This window comes from Amorphotheca resinae (assembly GCF_003019875.1).
Source record: "Amorphotheca resinae ATCC 22711 unplaced genomic scaffold M430scaffold_1, whole genome shotgun sequence".
In the NCBI taxonomy this organism is placed as follows: domain Eukaryota; kingdom Fungi; phylum Ascomycota; class Leotiomycetes; order Helotiales; family Amorphothecaceae; genus Amorphotheca; species Amorphotheca resinae.
Window position 1 is genome coordinate 1,378,221 of NW_020194471.1, and position 21,924 is coordinate 1,400,144.

The window sequence follows — 21,924 nt, forward strand, 5'->3', positions numbered from 1 at the left end:
CTTAACACTATTAAACAAAAGTTCGCTACCTAGTAGTTTGTACTTATAAGGCTCGCTACGTCTATATAAGGATATAGCCTACTACGTGTAAGAGAGATCTATATAAAGGTAATCTAGAGCGCTATAGTATATAGTATAAGGGTCTAGTACTGCCCCTCTAGGCAACAAGCTAAAGAGATTATAAAAGACCTTATTATAAAGTAGTTATAGTACCTCTATATCGTTATAAGGGTATACTAGGCGACTCTTGTTTAGTTTCTTAAGTCTAAAACAGCTACGCCTTTACTTAACCTCTACTTTAATAAGAAAGTAATAGACTTTAAATAACGTCTAGAATATATAAGTAAGGGTAAACTTATATAGTCTATTTATAATAGAGTAGTAACCTGCCTTTAATAACGCTAGAGACGCTACTACGACACTACTATAGTACTACCCTATACGTTACTTAAGTATAAGGCAGGCTAAGCCGTATAGGTAAAGGACTAGTATAAGGACTCTTTACTAGAAGAGACCTTATAAGAGAACTAGAGGACACGATAGACCTAATACGATAGTTTACTAGCGTACTACTAAGGTACTACTCTAGCCGTACTACCCGCCCTTTTAGTAGATACCCTTAAGAAGTACTTACTTCTTTATAAGTATAAGAGCTTACTTTTAATATAGATCTATACTAGTAAGGTTAGGCTCTAGGCCTTTCTTTTTAAACGTAAAGTACTAGAGGTAGCGACCCCTTAGTGTCCTTATAGTAAGGCCCTAAAGACAGTAGCTTACCTAGTCCTTAACTACTAGTAGCTCGACTAGTAGTAGTAGGCCTTATAGTAAGTACTCTACCTAAGGGCACTATAGACGTTCTATAACTTTATAGTAGTAATAAAGAGAGGAAAGAGCGCGCGCGTACTAATCTACTAGCTACTATCTACTAGCTAGTTCTTATAGTTTAGGCTAGCCGAGCGCTACTTAGCTAAGAAAGAGAGAGAGTAATCCTAGCTAACGGCCGGCGTCCTTTTAGTATCTTACTAGCGTCTTGTTAGTATATTTAGTATTACTAGGCTAGAAGGTTAAGTTCTAGTAAGGTAGTAATAAGGTCTTAGCGCCCTAGTAGCGCTATAATAGAGTATTTATAAGAGGTAGTACGTAGGTTTTTACCTGGCTTTAGTATAGTTTTACTACGTGATTTATATAGTATAGAGGTTCTGTATACATTAGGCATAGGTAGTAAGAACAATAATAATAATAATAATAATAATAATAATAATAATAATATTAATTAAGTAGTAAAGACCTTATAGTACGTTAACTATAATTAGAACGGCTTTAGTAGTAGTACGTAAAGGCTATAAGAGGCCTTAGAGGTAGGCTTAACAAAAATAGCTCTTAATTCGTTAGGTAAAGAAGTACTAGTAAGGCCTTAGCTTTGCCTTAAGGGTCGTAAAGTAAGTAGAGACAGGATTAGCTATAATAGCGGCTTTAGTATAATTAGATAAGAGAAGTAACTTATTAAGCTTAGCTATAAACTCTTATAAGATCTTATAACAAGCTTTATACTTAGTAGTATATTAGTTACACTTAGTTTAACTTGCCTAAGTAATATAAGTAAGCCTAGGCTTAGCTACTTATGTTTTTATATAGTAGACGTAGTACGCGTAAGAGAGGTATAAGAGTATACCTTATAAGTATAAGGACAGATAGGGCTAGCTATAGTAGGGTAGTATTATATAAGGTAAGAAAAGGGTTAAAGAGAGAATAAAGAAAGGCGTAAAGCGTAAGGTAATAGCTTAAAAAGAAAGGCTTAAGGAGGGGATAGTACTAAAGAGGTATAAGAGGTAAGGCTACTTAATTTAGAAAGAAAGAAAAAGAAAGGTAAGAAGAAGAAAGTTTATCTCTTTATATACTCTTCTTTAGTAGCGTATTATAAGACACTTACTAATAATATAATATAAACATTTAGTAAGGCTTTATAAACAATTCTCTATATTAAACAAATTCTTATATAGATAAGGTACTATAAGTAAGGAGCGGCTAGAGCCTTTATTATATAACTTGTTAGGAATACGCTAGTACAAATCTGGCATAATAAGTATACTACTATAAGTATAGATAAAGATAAAAAGTAAATAAAGAAAAGAGATATTCTTTCTTTCTTATATCTATACTATATTATTTTAAGGTTTTAGAGTAAGAATAGTCTATATATAAGGTAAGAGCTATAAAAAAAGGCATAAGGCTTACCTAGCGCGGCCCTTATATATCTTAGGTATGTACTATAAAAGAAGAGCTTAGCTATATCTAGTATAGGTTTTACGTAACTCTAGAGAAGTACTATATCTAGCGTAGCTTACGTAACTCTAGGATAGAGCTATAAGAAGAAAAGGTAATGTTAAGGACTTAAAGAGGTAAGATTAGAAATACGTAGGTCTTACGTACTTATAAGTACACTAGGGCTACTTAGGGTTTTTAGGTAGTACATATATATCTTAGAGAGTAGAGAGTAAAGAAGAAAGACAAGAATTAGTTTAGATTTAAATTAAAGTATACTATAACTTACTAGCTACTTAACTATAATTCTCTACTATATTACCTGTAATACTAATCCCTAACAGTAACAGCGCGTATATTACTATATAGAGTACTATATAACAGATTAAATAACAGTTTAAATAGTACATTAAAAGTGACTTATATAGTACCTAAATAACAGGCTAATAGTAGCTACTTAGACAGTCGCTTAAACGCGTTAAATAGCACTAAAAAACGACCTTAACAGCAGACAGTAACAGCCTAAATAACAGTCTAAATAACAGTCTAAATAACAGTCTAAATAACAGTCTAAATAACAGTCTAAAGTAACTTATATAGTACCTAAATAACAGCCTAAATTACAGCCTAATAAGAGCTGCTTAAACACGTAAAATAGTACCTAAAAAACCCTATTATAGTAGCTAACAGAAGCCTACCTAAACAACGCCTATATCCCCTCTATAGCCTGTATTAAGTAGCCGGAATAAAGCTATTCTAAGTCCTCTAGTCCTACTATAAGTCGTCTAAAGGCTACTAGGACAACAGTAGTACTTGACTAGCTAGATTTAGCTATAGAACTAGCCTGTTTTCTATTACCGCTATTGTCGCTACTATATTACGTAGTACAAAAGGACAGGTGTTTCTTATATAGCCTGTAGATTAACAGCCCTAGTACCTTAATTAATTATGCCCTAAGTTAATACACGCTATATAGTACTATAAGAGAGCTACTACCTGCTTATATTAACTTAATATACGGCCTGTCTAAGCTATTCTAGCCCTTGTATTCGCCTACTAGTGTACCCTTTATACTCGTCTCTTAGCTTCTTGATCGCGCTAGTACTATTAATTAATAGGATTAAGGATAAGAGAAGGAGGAGGGCTTTATTTAGTACTAGGAGGAGGGCGATTAAAGTACTAGTAAGGGTAAAAATCTAACGGTATAATAGCTATAGATCTCTAGATTAGGTAGATATCTAGAAGTAAGAGTAAGAGTAAGTAATAAAGGGGTATTAATACCTACGTTTTTAGCTAATCTAGCCTTAATTATATACTAATAAGGTATCCTTATTAAGGTAGTAAAGGATCTAGTATACTTAGATTAGATTAGGCTATGTTCCTTATGTTCTTTTTACTGTCTAACGTGTTTATACTGTTCTTTTAGCTTATATAGGCTAAAGTAAGAGATCTTACTTATAACCTAGTAGTAGAACTAGCTTAATAGGCCGGCAAGAGTAGTTTAGTACCTCTTGTTAGTTAATAAGGTAATCTTGTTTAATTAATCATTAATCGCTAGTGTTGTTACCTCTTAAGTAGCGTATAGGTACTTAGATAGCCTACTAATCTATCCCTTAATAATAGCGTAAGCTCTCTCTAAGCGTAAGGTTATAGTTGTTCTAGTATAAAAAAAGTGATCTACTTAAGTATAAACAATATATTTATAATAAGGAGTTAGCTACTAGCTAATCACGTAGACAAGAGCCTGCCTCTTAAGATCGAATTTAACAGCCTCTTAAACCTACTTAAGAGTCGTATTAACAAGGGCCTAGTAAGGCTTACTGTCGTTCTAATAAAACTTGTCTTTAAACTCCTCTAGAATAGCTTTATAAGCCTCTATTGTTTTAGCGTGTACGACGTCTTAAACAGCCTGTTAGAACCCTTCTTACTAATCTGTTAAAGAGAAGAACCCCTTATAGTAAGTTGTAATATACTTGTTAATATACTATAGGTAAAGAACGCGCTTTATTTAAAAGATAAGAAAGTATTAATCTACGGCCTTAATAAGAGCGAGCTTATAGTTAGTAGTAATTACAGAAGGCTATACCTTGTTATTAAACAGCTTAATAAGGTACTAAATAGCCTTATTATAGTTCTTCTTAGCCTCTTAATCTAGCTAGTAAAGTACTACTATAAATAAGTTCTTATAATAATTAATACCTAGTATATTAAGTAATAGTATGTCGAATTTGTTTATCTTATAGGTATAATCTAATAGTAAGATATCTAAGTACTTGTTTAGGTACCTTATAGACCTTATATCTACTACAAACAGTATTTTAATATGCCTTATATCGTTAGCTCGCTACTTAAAATAGATCCTACTAGCGCTCTTTTTGACATTAAGTGTATAGATTAGAGCCTCTAGAGAAGGTTTACTAGTACGTTTAACGCGACTAAGCTTAGCTATAATATTATATATATTATAGTAATAAACAGCTATCGTTAGATCTTACTAACGTAGAACAGTAACTGTTTGACTAAGGAGAATACTACTTAAATAGTGGCTATTAATAGTCCGGATCTACTGTTTAGTAAGTCAACAATACTTAGAGAACGCTAACGCCTCTCTAAGATTATAATTATAAGTGTCTAATCTAGCCCGGTAGTAAAGACTCTAGGTACTATCTAGCCGCTCCTTTACTTTAATAGAGACAGGGCACTCTGTTTTAAAGGAGCCGCGAGAACGGATCTAGTACTCTTTATAGATATTACTATAATACCTGCTACCGCGTTTACAAATAAGAGTCTTAAGCTAAAGCTTCTTTCTCTTTTTACTCTTCTTAACCGTCTAGGCGTATCTAGCTAACTTAGCGTGTTGTTAGTAGGTAGTATATAACGCGTTAAACGACTCGAAATTACCCTTTAGCGGTAGGGATAGTAGTATTATATTAGTAGTAGTAGTAGGTAAGGAAGGGTTTTTAGGGTTTTTATAGAGGCTTAAGGGGCTCGAGGGGCTCGATAGGATCGATAGGATCGATAGAGACGATATATTTAGTAACGGCAAGGTAGGTAAAGGGGCGATAGCGAAGTATAGGACAGCGATGTTAACAATGTTAATTGTGATAGTAAACAACAGTAACGGTACCTAGATTATAGTACAGATTACAAGCGAAATAAAGTATCATTACTTACTGCCTACATTTACGTCTTACCGCTTACGCATTAGGCAGGGAGGGTGCCGTATAACAAGAGGGGGGGTGCCGCATAACAAGGGGGGGGGGTGCCGCGTATCAGCAGTGATGATGACACGGTCCAGACTCCACAGGGCTCAATGCAGATGGGCTTTGGGCGGAGATGTGAACGGTGAAGCCCACTCTTAGGAAGTCGAATACGGAAGCCTTCTTTCTACAAGCACCAGACCAGACCCAGGGGCACTTCGTGCTCATTCCTGAGCAGAAGTCAGCTCTACATTGTTGGCTGCAAAGCTGCTGCTTGATTGGTTATCGTGCCCGCCATGCTCAGCTCACTCTCTGATTTGTTTTTCCTATTAAGCCATGAGACGAACATCAGCAAAAGCTCAAAGAGATGCCTCTTCTCAAGTTCGAGTGACTGTTACCCCGCCATCTTAAGCTTTACCATCACTCTCCTACCACGATGGGCAAACCCGATGCCATGCAGGGGTCAGCGAGTCACCGACCCCGCCAAAGGACCTCGACCTCCTGCACGGAATGTCGGCGGAGAAAACAAAAGGTATCTGTTGAAACTTGAACGATCAATCAGCCGCAACTCTGAACTGTTAGGGGGAGCAGACATTTATTGATGTTTGTCCTATCACAGTGCAACCAGGCCAGAGATCGGCCCTGCAACAATTGCGCCAGACGCTATCCTCCTGTCGTGTGCACCTATGAGAACGTGAGCTCCAGCGTGTCCAGGTTCGATTCCCGGAAATTCATACGTATAAGCATGCGTTGTCTGTCTACGATGCGTACGTACAGAACAGGTCAGATCGCCCAACTAACGCGAGGGCAGAGGATCGCCAGTGGAGCGAAATGAGGATCTTGCGGGTCCTGGCACGCCGCTCAGGACTCGGCCGGATGAGCAGAGACCGGCGGCAGATGGCCGACAAGGAGGGCCAACCCCTGAGCAATATCCAACATATCCAACATCACCGCACTCTTACTATGGCCCCGTCCAGACGATCAATTACTATGCTCAGCCAGACTCGCAAGACGCGCCGTCAAGCTTATACGCGTCGGCTTCCAGTGCTGCATATTACGGGACCACCGAATCTTCTTCTTTTGCCGCACGTGGGCCGAGTTACGATGCGAGCTATTACGCGCCCACGTACGGCGATTACACAGCGCAGGGAGGCTGGTTGCCTGACGAGCCCGGTACAACTTACACCATGCAGAATGACTTCTCCCTAGGCGGCTCACGACGAACAGCAGACCCCTTTCAATTCTGCGATCCTGAGCTTGAACCTGAGTACGAGCGTCCTCAGTAGATTGATGTCTGCGTGCCACCGAGACCCATCCAGCCCGCCAGTCGCACCGTACCCCGTAAAAAGCCGGTTATGTCGATCATCTCCCCGCGTGGTATGAGAATCGGACGCCACAGACCGTTGGAAGCCAGCTGGATCCCAGTCCCAGGCGATTCGTACCTCCGCACAGTCCCACACAGGTGCCAGTGGTTCCTTTTGACGTTGCGATGCATCAGACGACTGCAATTTGGAGGCGGATTTTCTCGGTTATCAATGGCCCTAGATGAGGGGATGATGATACTGTTCCTGTTGTTTTACCTTGCAATAAAGAAGGTGATTATGAGTAGTTGTTCAGAAGGATCCAGACGGCGGTTCCAAATTGCGGGGTTGAAGAGCTCACCGGGTTTCGCTGACCACATGGGCTGGGCACTTCCTTCCCGCCATTTGCATGAACGAATTCAAGTGCTTCACTCATGATATCTTAGAAGAAACTTGAACAATAAAATCCACCCAAGGACAGAGATAAGATCGAGGTTTGACTTTGAGTACTGAAATGGAGTAGCCAATCATGAAATCTGGTCGGCGACTGAAACCCTCTAGGTGAAAGTCCTTGTTGAATAAATAACATCACAATAACGAAACCCCGCAATACCTGCTTCCATTGGTAAGGGTTTGAATCATCTATTTTCCGAGCAAGTGGCTCCTCGATAATTCATATGCATACAAAACAGAAGAATTAGGCAATGAAGTTTAAGACATGTTTAATGTCTACTTATCACACTTGTGGCTTTGCTGCTTCCTCGGAGCTTTCTGGCAAGATTATTCTTTCACCCACTCCAAAATCCTCTTCCAGATCAGCACACCATCATGGCTTTGCTCAATCGTCTTAGCAACTACTTCTCTCTTGGCATCGTCAACCCCCATATAACTCGGGGCGTCCCTCAGATTGGTCTCCGCTAGTCCCTGATTCATCTCCGGATGGCCCTGGAAGGTTAAAATCGTCTTCGCCTCGTTCATGAACGATTGATACCCCTCCGCCAACGGCACGAAGCCCTTTGCCGGGACCTTGATCTCCCTCCGATGATATTCATGCATGTGTATCTTCCCCTCCGTAGCAAACGGAAACATCTTTTTCCCTTCAGCCGTCAAATTTAGCTGCACGACTCCAATCTCGGCACTGTCCATACTCGCAACTTTGCCTCCAAACGACACACACATGGTCTGATGTCCCCAGCATATTGCAACCAATTTCTGCTTCGGATGCTCGCTGACTGTCGTCCGAAGGAAGTTTTGCATCTTTAGAACCCACGGATCTTGACCCATGGGGTCTGCCGTCCCGCCGCTGAGTACAATCAGGTCATAGTCCTCGGGTTTGGGATACTCCTGCACAACGATGGGATCGAAGAAATCGATAGTGGGGTGAGAGGGCGAAGAGGAGATTGATTGGGAAGAGGAAGCTGCAGTTATGGCGGACACGAACGAAGCGCGTTCTGCGGACGACTTGGGAGACTCGTACCCATTGCAGAGGATGGCGATCTTGAGGGGCTCGTTGGGGCTGTTCATGGCGGATGATTCTGGGACACACACTGCTGTGTGAGAGGAGTGAAGGTCAGCATTGCGATTTTCATGAGCTTATAAGTCGACAACGTGAGTATCTGTCCTGATAGCACGCTTCTCACTCGACAGAAAAGTGGGAGTTTAAAGTGGGGGACGACGTCTTCGGGTGATATCGCACGAGGCTGATGTACAGCCTTGTGCCGGCCCCGACTTCACTTCCCGAACTTCCTGCGGGCAATGTCCTGGGACCTGCAACAGGACGGTGTATATAAGGTATCTATCTATCTATATATGAACGAAACTGCCAGGGCCCTGCAGAGGATTGTCCTATTGCCCCTCAAGTCGGTTTTTAAATCTCCATTCAATCTACTCCCAAAACGGCAAACAAGTCCACATTTCCGCCAAGGGTCTTATCAGTCTGTCCCAACTGTACAGTACTGGACATATAACGTACCTCACTTACAACTTCAGGGATCTGTCAACAACCCAGTTCATGGCGGCTTCGAACCAGCTATAATCCTGACCCTTTGGGTGCCAAGTCCCTCGGCCTGGCTTTACTAAAGAAAGCCACGCATTATCTGCGACGAATGCGATAAGAAGACAGTGAGTGACATAAAAGATGGAGCTTGGCATCCGCGGCGAACGTCGAGAATGGGCCAGGGCATCTCTACTTAAAGGATCAGCTCGCCTGCTAGGTGCTTGGGAATAGTTACGTTTACATTTCAAGACTGAGTGCTCCCCAAGCCGGTAATCTGCATGTAAAGCATAAGATGAGCGCAGTAAGTAAACCCCGCCCCCAGACCTGAGACTTATATACCTAATGCAACACAGCCCGTCTTCAATGCATCCATTCCCAATGGAGGAGACCCTCTACTGGTTGACGTCAATGCTCAATATGTTGGGTTTGAGTATCATTACATCTACCTCGTCTTTTGCGGCTTCATCGTCTGGCTCATCATACCCGGGATTGGGCTGCTCTATGGAGGTCTTGCGCGACGAAAGTCCGCCCTCGCTATGCTGTTCCAGAGTCTGATGGTTGCTGCTGTCACGACTTTTCAATGGATGTTCTGGGGGTATAGCTTGGCGTACTCACGGACGGCGGGGCCTTTCATAGGGGACATGGCAAACTTTGGCATGAAGCATGTTATGGCAGCACCGTCTGGTGGCAGTCCAGTCATTCCAGAAATTGTCTTCTGCCTGTACCAGCTTTTGTTCTGGTAAATCTTAATTGCCATTATTGGTTGATATTCTCTAACCCCCGTCTCAGTGCCTGCACAGTTCAGATCGTGGTGGGTGGAGCCTTTGAGAGAGGCCGTATCGTCCCATCGTAGGTACCCTCTGCTCTGGAAATAGAATAGTTCTACTAAACCATGACTAGTCTCGTCTTTGGGTTCTTCTGGGCCACCATTGTCTACTGCCCAATCGCCTGTTGGACATGGAATTCTAGCGGATGGCTCTACAACGTATGCACTCCCTCTTTTCATCTGGATAAAGCAAACCGCTCACAAGGTCTCAGCTACCATCTCTCGACTTCGCGGGGGGAGGTCCGGTCCACATCGCGTCCGGCTGGTCAGCTCTAGCCTACGCATTTGTTCTCGGAAAACGCAAGAATAGCGGCGATGTTTCCCACGGGAAGCCACACAACACAACCCTCGTCTTCCTCGGCACCGTCCTGATCTGGTTTGGCTGGTTCGGTTTCAACGGCGGAAGTGCCCTGAATGCCAGTGTGCGCGCGATGCTCGCCGCCTTCAACACCAACACCGCTGCCTCCACCGGTATGATCGGCTGGGTTCTAGTGGATTATTTCAAGCACGGCCGGCGCTTCAGCGTAGTAGGCGCGTGCGAGGGCGCCATTGCGGGGCTCGTCGGTATCACGCCCGCCGCTGGGTACGTTGGAGTCTGGCTCGCGGCGGTTATTGGGTTCATCACTGCGGTGGTGTGTGCCTTGCTTCAGAACCTAAACGAATGGCTACATATCGACGATGGGATGGAAGTGTTCAAGCTGCATGGGGTCGGTGGTATGGTGGGCAGTTTCCTAACGGGCATCTTCGCATCGTCGTCGATTAGCATGCTGGATGGCGTGACGTCCGCGCCTGGAGGTATTGATGGCAATGGTGTCCAGGTCGGCAAGCAGTTTGCGGAGATCACGGCCATTTCCTCGTACTCGTTCCTCGTATCCTGCGCGCTGCTGTATATCCTGAAGTTCATCCCGGGCATGCACCTCAGGATCACGGAGGAGGCGGAGATGAAAGGCTTGGATCTCGATCAGTTCTTTGACGAGCAGATTGGGGATTGGGGCCTGTTTGATGAGTTGCAGAGGAAGAAGATGGAATTGGAGACTAGCTCGCCGGGATCACTACATGTGCAGGAGGCTCAGGAGCAGCTTGATACTGACGGGAAGACAGCTTGAGATGAGGAGGTTTGTTTATGTGTGTGTATTTTCCCATGTTAATCGCGCCCTTTAACCTTTAAGAAGCAATCAAAGACTCCCAGAGACTAAAAGTCACTTGAGAGAAGTTGAAAGGCCTTCTTCCGCTCCGCGCTTTTATTTCCATGCCTTGATCCCAGATTTAACCCCCATCCCCAACGCCAACCATGATCTCCCAGCTCCAGCGCCATTACCACCGACAGACATGTAGAACGATGGCTACCGCTGTTTCGCTAGAGTAGAACTATTCTTTCACTGCGGTTCTGATCGGAAAAAACACGCTTTTCTCATCCACCGTATTCAGCTTGACCTCGGTGAATTTCTTGCCCTGAAGGATCTTCCAACCAGCACTCACGCTCGAGAAAGCAAGACTCTTTTCCACTTTGTGAAGCTCTGCATTCTGGCCCTCGATTTCATCCAAAGCCGCCATGCTCTTCAGATCAAAGTCTCCAAACACGCCACTTGGCTGCTCGTAGAGCTTGTAGAACGGGTATCCGTGCTTGGCGTACGTCTCGGCAGTGATGGGCGTCGCGGGTGGATCGATGCCAAGGGTATGTTTGAAGCAGGTGGCGTCGAGGAGTTGGAGGTTGAGCAGGATGGATTTGTCGGTGTCCCAGGAGTCCGCGGGGTAGGTGTCGGCTTCGATGACTTGGTTGATGAATCCGCCGGCGCCGAGGGACATCTCTCTCATGGCTTCGGAGCGGGCGTTGATGCCTCTAGAGTCGGGATTGGGATCCGTGCTACCGCCGCGCAATCTGAGTAATAAATGGAAATTACTTTCCTGTTTAGTAATGTTAGCATCTTGTTGTGGAGATTTGGTAGATTGGGAAGATATGGAGCTGCTGTGATTTACTCCTGAGATGGCACACTGGCACCTTAAGATATATTGAGAGAGAGTATCCAATAATCGAGACAGCTCTTAGAGGAATGAATTTGAGACTAATTTGGGGACCAAGTTGAACAATAGTGCCAGAGGGGTTCTTACGGGTTTGACGTCGTAGTCAATGAGATATTTATCTGTACAAAAGTTAGAAGCTTGATTCTAGAGTAGTTTCTTAAGAACTCACCATTCTCAAGTTGCCTTCCCGCGTACACAAGTCGTTGTTGATCCAACGGAACATCAGTCTTCAGCTGTATGATATGTTTAACTTCTTCCACTGTGTACCATGGAGACGCTGGAAAAGCAAACGTCCGTCCTGTCAAAGTCTTGACAATGATCTGCATCGTCGGTTCATGACTGGAGACCATGTTTCGAACGATTTGCTTTTGTGGAATGATCTCAAACTGAACACCTGCAATTCTGTCCTTGCCCGTGATCTGAGCCTCGACTGAATAGTGCGTTCCCACAGGTGCAGCAACGAACTGCATCACTTTACCGTCTTGCGTTACTAGACCGTCGAGCCAGAGCTGTGCTGGAGGCACGATGTAGTCTTGGATCGACTGACCCTTTGCCAGGCGATCCTTCTGACGCTTCTCCTTCTCATGAGGATCCATCATTAGGGACTGCCCAGAGATGGCGTTCACTCCACCAACAAGCACCTTGACAGCAAAGGGCTCGTCAGCCTTGAAGTTGATCCACATGGCTTCTCGCTCTAATCAAGAAACTGGTTAGTCACGAGAATATAGATAAGAATTGTGTACAGATAGATTCAAACGTACGATACATGGGTATAAAGACACCGCCCTTTTTTGCTAGGTTAGGTGGCAGTTTGGACTCATACTGCTCGATGTTGTAGATCGGGAAAGCGCCCATGTCGGGAGGAAGCTCATAAACTTGTCCGTTGTCAGGAACACGAATGGTACGGCGCAGAGATATGACCATCGACTTGTCCTTGCGATTACTGCGAGAGACACTAATTGCACGATAAGCATCGGGGGCTTCGTCGTCGTCGCCCAGAGGCCTAATTAGATCGACACGGAGATCTGCCATTTTGCTTTATGATCTGAGTGAGAAGCTGACAAGATCGAGAGGGATAGAGAGAGGGCTGAGAAAGGTTGTAGTCGTTGCGAAGGACCTTCCTCGTAATCTCTTAAGATCAAGTGATAAATATCAGACCGTGATGCAGTCTTAAGGGACCACTTTGTTGTTGAAAGATCTTGAGAAGTAGATGCGGGTGTGACTCGTTTGAAATGAGGAGCTGAAGTGGTTGTGTATACAAACGGTAAAGAAGTCTTCGCTAGATTAAGCGGACTCAGGTGAATCCAATAGGCAACAGCAGGTGACTTTGAAAGAAAACATTTCGAAGGATGTGCAGCAGGCCAGAAGTGGTTGTAGGCTGAGGTAGTCCTCCGAGCCAAGCATACTCCGCGGCTCACTCGCTTAACCCCCTTTCTTCCCTGACACAGTAGAAAGACAGAAACCGAGAGTACTGTAGGCATGAGCGTAATATACACGTGAGACGACTGGTCTACAATGCGTATGTATGAATGCTTTTGACATACAGCAAAAAACTGTCCGTATTTCAGTAGCCGACCAGTTCGTGAGAACGTACATGTTCCGCTCATTATTACCGCCAATGCTCCATGTCATTTGCCCTCACTCATCAGCCATCAGGGCATCATCCTGGCCATCATCGTACAGGTCCTCGTCTCCTTCCATATCTTCCATTTCCTGCCCTCCGTTAAACTCTCCCTCCTCCATCTCGTCATCGTACATCTCCTCGTCCGCCTCTGCATACCTCGATCGCCGCGGCGTAGGGGTCGAGAGACCTGGCGTCGGGGTATCTTCGATCGCCCCCGAGCTGCCATCCTGACCGAGTAACCCCTGCAATCCCTGCTTCTTCGGAACACGAGGTCCTCTCTTTGCACGCGTTTTCGTCCCCTCAGGCGTATCTGGCGCCCCCTTCTTCTTTCTCCCTGCCTTCTTGACCAGAGTCGGGCCCGCTGCCGGCTCTCGAAGCTTTCTCATCTCATCCTCATTATCCATCTCCTCCAGCCTCTCCTTAGCCTTTTCAACCTCCTCTATACCTGAGGGAGTATCCGCCCCCTTCTTCACAATCTTCGTCAACCTCGCCCTCTCGGTCTGCCTCTTCTTCTGCCATATTGCCTTCCATTTGTTATTCAGATTTCTCTTCTGCGCAATGATCGTAACCTTGTCATCCTCCCCCTTCTCTCGCTTAATGCTCATTAACTTCTCCAGGAACCGCGCCTGGTCCTTCCGTTTCTGACTGGCATGAAACCCTACAGGGATAGAGATGGTGGGATCCTTGCCGCGGGCGTCGCTACGGGCTGGGAGAGCGGTGGCGATTCGGCTTCGAGCGCTGTGTTTCGTTTCGAGGGTTACGGACTTTGGAATGAGACGACAGGAGCTGGCGGCTAGAAGATCGACGTCTCCTGGAAGAGAACGTAGAACCGGTAATGGGTTTTCGTCGTCGTGCGCGGTGAAGAGGAGCTCGGTGCCAACGTTTGATGCCCATTGGCAAGAGAAGACATGACCGCCGTAGGAGACTATGGGGTTCTCACTATGAAAATCGAGGATTTGAACCTGCGTTGGAGTAGGATCTTCCTCCACCGGCTTCTCTCCCTCGTCGCCCTCATGATCTTCATTTTCCCCATTTTCCCCATTTACCTCATTGCCATCATTTCCCCATGATGCATCCATTTTGGGGCTTCCTTGTGGGGAGTCGCCTTCTTCTACAGGCTTCTGTGAGTTGTCCGCTTCACCTGCCGGTGTTTCCATCCCTGATTTATCCGCACCTGCAGTATACCTGTAGCTCTTAGGAGACGGGAGTCTATCGCGCCTTTGCGGTGCTATACCATGGTTTCTCCATTTTGCGGCAGGGACTCCCTGTTCCAGGTTGCGTCTTACTCGACGTCTGGGCTCCACGTTCGGGGTCGTCAGGTCGAGGGTTACGTAGTACGTCTACACATAGTCAGTCCAAGTTCGACTCAATCAGTAGCTTCAGGATGCGAACCTCAGTCTCGGTAGTAGAGTACTCATATTCCCACTCTTCTGAATCCTCAGACTCTTCTTGATTGATAGTATTGGTCGTGGATGGTGCAGGATACGAATCTCGAGGCGGGGTATTTCTAGGCCCACCCTGGGAGGGCTGATCGACGTGCGCCATCAAGGCCTATGGTTTGGATGAAGGTATCTTTCCAAATACTGTATTACAGACATCAGGTTCCGTATTCGCGGACTCGATTCGATAAAACCCGCATTGGTTGGAAGCTTGGTTCATTGGATTTTGGATCGCGCCTTTTTGACGTCGGAAGCTTGCAAATATTGATGCCTGAGGATACAACTGTTTCTGCCTCCTATACTTCTGATTCGCACAAAACTCATGGCCTCTTCAAATCCATCTATGGGTGGTAGAATTGGTTCCTGGACATTGGAATAGACCTAATGAAAGCTGAAAATGAATGGAGAGAGTGAGCTTCCAGGAAACAGAAAGAGTTCAATGACCCCCAACGCCCCCTTCCCCATGAATTTCACCCTGCCCACCTCAGCATCTCTCACTTCGTAAGAGTCCCCATCACATGCGGAAGAACCATATAACTTGATTCGTTATCAGGTTGCTTCAAATCAACCTTACTCCAAGTTCCTGTTTCTTTCAACCACTTCTCTGAATCCCTCGTAATGGAGCAGCCTCCTAGGAAATGCGGCCAGATGAAATCGATCGCCCCTGTTTTCTAACATCAGCATAGACACATTGGCGAGAAGAGCATACCTACATTGGTACCAAGCCACCAGACCACCTACGTGGGTGATGACATGCTCATATACAATCCATTGACCGCCCGGCTTGAGATATCCATACAAGCTTTTTATCATTGCTTTTGGATTTGACACGGAACAGAGACATTGGACCTAGTGAAAAAATCAGCTTGAATTCTCAAGAAAAAGATTCAACAAGGGATTCAAGAGCGCAGGTTCCGAATGACATGTATTTCACGAAAGAGATTGGGATGGAAGAAAAAGTACAAACCGTAACAATCGAATCCACCTCTCCCTCTTGGACCCAGCGGGTACCCAAGTCTTCCACTCCAACTGGGACAATCTCGTACACATCACTCAAACCCAGCTCCTTGACCCTCTTCCTCAAACGCTCATGATGGTCCTTGTTAGGTTCAACACCGTAAATCTAACACCGGTCAGCTGCATTCACATCTCAAAATTCTTCAAAGTTAGAAATACTCACCTTCGTAACCTTTTCTTTATCGTACATATCGATCCACTCACCGCCACCAGGCCCAATCTCGACCACAACGCCCTTAGCCAGCTTCATCAGCGGGGCAATTGTTTCCCTCGGCCCCTGCTTTGTAAGCGGCCCGAAAACAGCCCAGAAGCGCGCAAACCAGGCATATTTGAAGGCGGAGGGGGACAGGAGAGTGGAGAATTGGCCGGTGGAAAGGAGGGAGAGCACGGTTCCTGGCAGGTAGAGCGAGGAGTAGAACATGAAGCCTATCGGCTCCAAGAGGTATTGGAGGGCCTCCTTAGCGTGGTCGAACATTTGGGCGAAATCGTGGGGCAAAGAGGTGGGGAGAGAGGGCGAGTGTGGATTTTGGTGTGTGAGGATCAAAGACACCTGAGAAGGGGCCAACCGAGCGGGGAGCAAGGGATTTATAGATTTGTTGCAAAATGAGGCGGAAACGATCCGTCGGTAGGAGGAGTGAGTGTTATTCTGGTAGCGAGGGGTTTGTTTAGGGGCTGCGAGCTGATTATTAGCAATAGACGAAGGGTTTCTCCGGGATTTGCGGATCGCAGCAGCTTCTTTACGAAGTCAACTTTCACCAAGAGTGGCTGCTGTAACATAGGGACAGCAATGATCACGGGATTTCTAGAACACGGAGAACGTCTGAATGCCTGTAACTTGCATTTATGGTACATTCCCGTTCAACCAGGGCCCGACGGGAAAACTGTCTATATACACATTATATCCTGCTCCGATCCTTGGGCATTTTCCTCTCCTCCAGTGCCTCCAAATCCTTTTTCTTATGGAAGTGCGGAGCAGCCTCATGGAGCCACTCCGGCTTGATAGGCAAACAACTCCGCATATACTCTTTTGTCGTCTGCACCAGCTCGTAATAGATAACCATCTTGATCGGCGGGTTCGAGTCCATCAACACTGACGACGGGTGGATGTAGACGGTGGTATTATTCTTTACAGTGCGATAACTGTCACCGCCCCTCTGCAACCTCGCCGCATTCGGGAAGAAGCCGGCAGTAATTGCTTTTTGGATGGGAACCAAATCGGCAGCACCACAGCTCGACATCGTGACCTCAACACGTTCACAGAGCTTGGCCAATTGATCCCGAACATCTCTCGCGCGCGTGAGGGACCTCTGTTGCAGGAAATTCTCTTTTGCCCAAACGTAGCTGAAATCGCTATCAACCCACTGATTCCAAATATTCAAGAGGGTGAGATGGTCACCACCTTCCTTGATGGTGAAGCGTGCCCGTGCACTATCGGCGTGAATCTTCTTATCCTTGGGGCGGAAGAAGAGAGCTGATGCTTCGCTTAACATCGATACAATCGACAGCACTTCCTCCACACATCCCAGCTTGTCAGCGGCAAGGATTGCTTTAGCAAGCATTGGATCTGTTGGGAATTCCGCCATCTGCCTCCCCATTTTGGTCAACTCCCCCTTATGATTCAGAGCTTGCAGGGCGAATAGCTGGTTCAATGCACCAATCAGCGTTTCGGTGGGTGGCGGATCCATGAACTCAAAGTCCAGGAGGTCGTTGATTCCCAGAGATTTCAAGAGCAGCACCACACCATTCAGATTCGTTCTCTGAATTTCGGGGGTGGTACTCTCTTCCATCTCATTCATGAACGCCCATTTCGTATAGAGCCGGAAGCACTTCCCAGGCCCAACACGACCCGCACGTCCACTCCTTTGGTTTGCAGAAGCACGGGAACAGGGCACCGCCACCAGTTTTGACATCCCCGTCGCTGGGTTGTAAATATTCTCCTTGACAAAGCCGGGGTCGATAACAAACACGATCCCATCAATTGTCAAACTGGTCTCGGCAATATTGGTAGCCAGCACGACTTTTCGTGCACCTTCAGGAGTTGGTTCAAAGATCTTTGCTTGAAGTTCGGATGGTAAGTTTGCGTAGATGGGACATATAATGAGTTCCGCAACTCGGCTGCCCAACTTCCGCGAGATTTCCATGATATTCTGTTCTGCTGCCTCGATTTCATCTTGCCCAGTAAGGAATACCAAGATATCGCCCTTCCCTTGAGTCGTATGGATTTGGAAAACAGTGGTAATAGCAGCCGCAAGGTAATTCGCTTCTGGTTGTGGAGTATAATGGATATCAACAGGATATCTTCGACCAGGAATATTGAAAATTGGAGCATCATCAAAATATTCTGCAAATTTTGATGCGTTCATAGTAGCAGAAGAAATGAGCAACTTCAAGTCTGGCCTTTCTCGGGCAAGATCTTTAACGAGAGCCAGAAGTATATCCGTATGGACAGTCCGCTCGTGAGCCTCGTCAATCATTAAAGCAGAGTAACCACCAAGATCGGGTTCGGTCATGAACTCCCTCAGAAGCATACCATCGGTCATATATTTCAGAACCGTTTTGTCACTTGTGGAATCCTCGAAGCGGATGGAGTATCCGACTTCGTTGCCAAGCTTCACACCCATTTCGTCTGCAACACGAGCTGCTACACTCATGGCAGCCACTCTTCGTGGTTGAGTGCACCCAACTTTAAGACCTCCTTTTGTGTAGCCGGCTTCGTGAAGATACTGTGGCAATTGCGTAGTCTTCCCACTTCCGGTTTCGCCCACAATAACCAGAATCTGATACTGCTCCAATGCAGCCAGAAACTGATCTCGATATGCATAGATAGGCAGGCTCTTTCGAGTCTCCTCCATCGACAACGCCTTCTTCTCAGCAGCTTTAAGCTGCTCAGCCAAGAACCGCTCTTCCTTGCTCTGGCCCAGCCCCTCACCGGCTAGTCTCGAGTCCATCACCCATTTGATCCCTTGTTCCTCGTCTAAGACATAGTCATACTCGCCCTGTTCCCTCTCGGCGATTTTGATCTGTGCTTTGGCCTTCTCCGTTTGCTCTCTCTCCCATTCCTCATGCTCTGTGACAAACTTCTCCTGGCCGTATTCATCGCGATCAACATAGCGTTTATACATCGCATCTTCCTTCTTCTTTCTATCAATTTTTCCCTTCTCCGTGATGTAATCCTCCGGCATGGCATACCCATCTAAATGGTCGTCAATCCGCAGCCGTTCTTCAGCGATCCTCAGCACCTCCCTATTCTTCGCAAACTCCGCTTTCTCCCTCTCCGATAATTTCACACCACTTCTCAACTCCTGCGTTTCCTCCGCAACCTGTTTCCTCAACAGCGCTAGCCGTTCCGCCTCTCTTTTCTTCAAATACTCCTGCCTACTCCTCTCCCTGAGATCAGGCAGTGCAGCACTCCTTGCCGCCGCATCATCTGCCAAAGCTCTCCGCTGGGCTAAGAGATTACCCTCCCTTGCAGATGAGCGATCTTCAACGATCTTCTTTGTCTTATCCGCATCCTTTGACTGTAATCTCTTCGCGAAGGCTTCCTTCTCTGCCTGGTCCCTTCTCCGTTCCTTCTCTGTTTCCGAAATGTCCTCATCCTCTTCCTGATGGTCAACCTTTACCCTCTTCGGGGCCGACTCCTGGAACTCAGGTTCCTCTTCGGAAGCGTATTCCTCGTCGCCCCATCGATCGTCGAAGTCCGCGTCGCGGTCGCGCCTTCGAATGGTCTTGGAGCGATGTACTGATTCGCGACGAGGCGATCTGCTTCGTTCTCGATGTGATTTCTCGCGGTGGGAGGAAGACCCTTTTTCGCTATGTCGGCGCTTCTCTTTCTTCTTGTCTACTACCTTTGCTGGCCCCAGGTCGTCTTCCTCCATAGGAAGGAGCGCATACTTCTTTGCGCCCATTTTGACAGTTTGATGGATTAGATTATGGGGAGACTGGATCCAAAGTCTGTCCTGTAAGTAAAATACAAGAAGACGGACTTGGCAGAGAGAAGAGCAGGAAGGGGAAGAGTAGTGTCGTGCAAGACGTCCCGCGATTGTGATTTGATGGTACATCTCGGGTACCGTAGAAATTGGCCCCTACCGTAATCTTCGATGTTCCATAAGGCTAACGTGGTATCTTTCGACTTGGAATACAAGGTCCCACCAAATTCAATTGCCTTCCGCAATTTTGTTCTTGTCTCTCATTTATCTCTCATGATTGTTTTCACTTGAAGTTTCTTCTTACTGGACTTGTCCTCAGTGGGCACATCCTGTGCGATCATGTTACTCCCCTCCGCCCTCTTCCTGCTGCTATGCGTGCTCCAGCTCGCTGCATGCGCCGAGGATTTCTATAAAGTAAACCCCTCGCATTCCTTCTCAATTTACAAACTAATTCCTTATAGTTGCTAGGAATCGACAGGCAAGCCTCCGAGCGAGAGATCAAACGCGCATATCGAACTCTAAGCAAGAAGTACCACCCAGATAAGAATCCGTACTTTCCCCTCATTCCATCTGTCCGCCTCTGGCCTCCTGCTAATAGACGGATAGGGGTGATGAAAGCGCCAAACAAAAGTTCGTCGAAGTGGCTGAAGCTTACGAAGCTTTGTCTAATCCTGAGACGCGTAAGGTCTACGACCAGTATGGTCACGATGGGCTCAAACAACGTCAGCAAGGTGGAGGAGGGCAGCATCATGATCCCTTCGACCTGTTCTCTCGTTTCTTCGGCGGCGGCGGACATTTTGGACATCAGACTGGCCAGCGCCGTGGGCCAGATGTGGAAGTTCGTGTCGCGGTTCCCTTGAAAGATTTCTACAATGGACATTCGACCGAGTTCCAATTGGAGAAGCAGCAGATTTGCGACGAGTGTGAAGGGTCGGGGAGTGCGGATGGGAAAGTGGAGACTTGCTCGGTTTGTGGGGGCCACGGAATTCAGATCAAGAAGCACATGTTGGCGCCAGGGATCTACCAGCAGGTGCAAATGCAATGTGACGCTTGTGGAGGTCAGGGAAAGACAATCAAACATAAATGCCCAGTGTGTGGGGGAAGTCGCGTGGTGCGAAAGGTCAATACTTTCCCATTAAATATCGAAAGAGGCGCTCCCAAAGGCCAGCAAATCAAATATGAAAATGATGCGGATGAGAGCCCGGATTGGGTAGCTGGCGATCTACACGTCACCCTGGTTGAGAAGGAGCCGGATTTAGTCGAGGACAACGAGTTGAAGGTCGATGGAACGTTTTTTAGGAGGAAGGGAGACGATTTATACTGGAAAGAGCTCCTGTCCTTGCGAGAGGCCTGGATGGGTGATTGGACGCGAAACTTGACGCATCTGGATGGACATGTGGTGCAATTAAGTCGAAAGCGAGGAGAGACCATCCAACCCGGGCAAGTGGAGAGGGTAGCTGGGGAGGGAATGCCGAAATGGCATGAAGACGGGGATAGCGTGTACCACAAGACGGAATTTGGAGATCTGCTGGTGGAATACACTGTCGTACTGCCAGATAAGATGGATAAGACTATGGAGAAGGAGTTCTGGGAGCTGTGGGATAAATGGCGGAAGAAGAAGGGAGTTGATTTGCAGAAAGATAGCGGGAGACCGCAACCGCCTATAGCTCCGGGAGCAAAGGACGAACTGTGAATTGCAGTGTAGTAGTAGTAGATACCTGTTTATAGCGACACATAGATGATTATTCCAAAGTTAACCATGCTTCAGCCTGATGAGAGAAATTAGGAGCCTTCGATTGTCTAAAACTGCCTAGGTACAAGAATCTCCATTCTTGCAAGTATCATAGAAATAGTTGCATTGATGCCCCAGTCTACTCAGGAGATGGAGTTGTCAATAACAAAATTCACCAAATCCCACGCATGAACATTATCCAAAGAAAAGCTTCAATAGTGCCGCGTATGTCTTCCAAAGTGTTATCGTGTCCCACCATATTATTTCTCGGATCATTCCTCGAATAAAAAAATATGCTGCGTTGAAGTGGAGGGACCTTGAGTGTGAGCCTCCAAATATATTCAGGGCCTCCAGAACCTGGATCACAGGAGTAGTCTTACAACTTCCGATTTCAAGGGGGTGTTAGACACCTGTAAAGTCATCACAACCAGGTCTGGGGAAGAGAGTCTTCGATTTCCTCTGGTTCCATGGCTAATCCTGTCTACCGAATAGCTCACCAATATCTGAATACAGTAGTCGTATCAAAGGGGGCTGAGGGTGGACGACTTGTCATCAGGAATCAGTGTCTTGGGAACACAG

The 21,924-nt window shown here is 46.2% G+C and overlaps 7 protein-coding genes across 7 annotated transcripts; 3 read left to right on the forward strand and 4 right to left on the reverse strand.

Annotated features, from left to right (window-relative positions):
• Window positions 1–5,895: 5,895 nt before the first annotated feature.
• Window positions 5,896–7,211, forward strand: M430DRAFT_32243 (hypothetical protein; the record flags this gene model as incomplete). Its single annotated transcript, XM_024866131.1, has 3 exons — window positions 5,896–5,994; window positions 6,082–6,176; window positions 6,274–7,211. 3 exons carry the CDS (start codon window positions 5,899–5,901, stop codon window positions 6,746–6,748), a joined length of 666 nt encoding a protein of 221 aa, XP_024725074.1. The 3' UTR covers window positions 6,749–7,211.
• A 157-nt stretch (window positions 7,212–7,368) lies between these two features.
• Window positions 7,369–7,907, reverse strand: M430DRAFT_32244 (hypothetical protein). The gene has a single exon (XM_024866132.1). The coding sequence runs from the start codon at window positions 7,850–7,852 to the stop codon at window positions 7,544–7,546; it is 309 nt and encodes a 102-aa protein (XP_024725075.1). The 5' UTR covers window positions 7,853–7,907; the 3' UTR covers window positions 7,369–7,543.
• A 1,144-nt stretch (window positions 7,908–9,051) lies between these two features.
• M430DRAFT_46640 (hypothetical protein) lies at window positions 9,052–10,691 on the forward strand (the record flags this gene model as incomplete). Its single annotated transcript, XM_024867862.1, has 5 exons — window positions 9,052–9,060; window positions 9,113–9,498; window positions 9,549–9,608; window positions 9,660–9,744; window positions 9,798–10,691. 5 exons carry the CDS (start codon window positions 9,052–9,054, stop codon window positions 10,689–10,691), a joined length of 1,434 nt encoding a protein of 477 aa, XP_024725076.1.
• A 262-nt stretch (window positions 10,692–10,953) lies between these two features.
• On the reverse strand, window positions 10,954–12,639 carry M430DRAFT_23992 (hypothetical protein; the record flags this gene model as incomplete). Its single annotated transcript, XM_024864993.1, has 4 exons — window positions 10,954–11,490; window positions 11,695–11,726; window positions 11,777–12,301; window positions 12,369–12,639. The coding sequence occupies 4 exons, from the start codon at window positions 12,637–12,639 to the stop codon at window positions 10,954–10,956; spliced, it is 1,365 nt and encodes a 454-aa protein (XP_024725077.1).
• Window positions 12,640–13,245: 606 nt separating this feature from the next.
• On the reverse strand, window positions 13,246–14,776 carry M430DRAFT_46642 (hypothetical protein; the record flags this gene model as incomplete). Its single annotated transcript, XM_024867863.1, has 2 exons — window positions 13,246–14,571; window positions 14,624–14,776. 2 exons carry the CDS (start codon window positions 14,774–14,776, stop codon window positions 13,246–13,248), a joined length of 1,479 nt encoding a protein of 492 aa, XP_024725078.1.
• A 388-nt stretch (window positions 14,777–15,164) lies between these two features.
• M430DRAFT_23994 (hypothetical protein) lies at window positions 15,165–16,162 on the reverse strand (the record flags this gene model as incomplete). Its single annotated transcript, XM_024864995.1, has 4 exons — window positions 15,165–15,334; window positions 15,384–15,519; window positions 15,638–15,793; window positions 15,851–16,162. The coding sequence occupies 4 exons, from the start codon at window positions 16,160–16,162 to the stop codon at window positions 15,165–15,167; spliced, it is 774 nt and encodes a 257-aa protein (XP_024725079.1).
• A 3,648-nt stretch (window positions 16,163–19,810) lies between these two features.
• M430DRAFT_131216 (hypothetical protein) lies at window positions 19,811–21,306 on the forward strand (the record flags this gene model as incomplete). Its single annotated transcript, XM_024862178.1, has 3 exons — window positions 19,811–20,027; window positions 20,075–20,163; window positions 20,220–21,306. Exons 1-3 carry the CDS (start codon window positions 19,953–19,955, stop codon window positions 21,304–21,306), a joined length of 1,251 nt encoding a protein of 416 aa, XP_024725080.1. The 5' UTR covers window positions 19,811–19,952.
• Window positions 21,307–21,924: the final 618 nt, after the last annotated feature.

Excerpts from the sequence above, each read along its gene's own strand:
- M430DRAFT_32244 (XM_024866132.1), bottom strand. The coding sequence starts at position 7,852 with ATGTTTCCGTTTGCTACGGAGGGGAAGATACACATGCATGAATATCAT.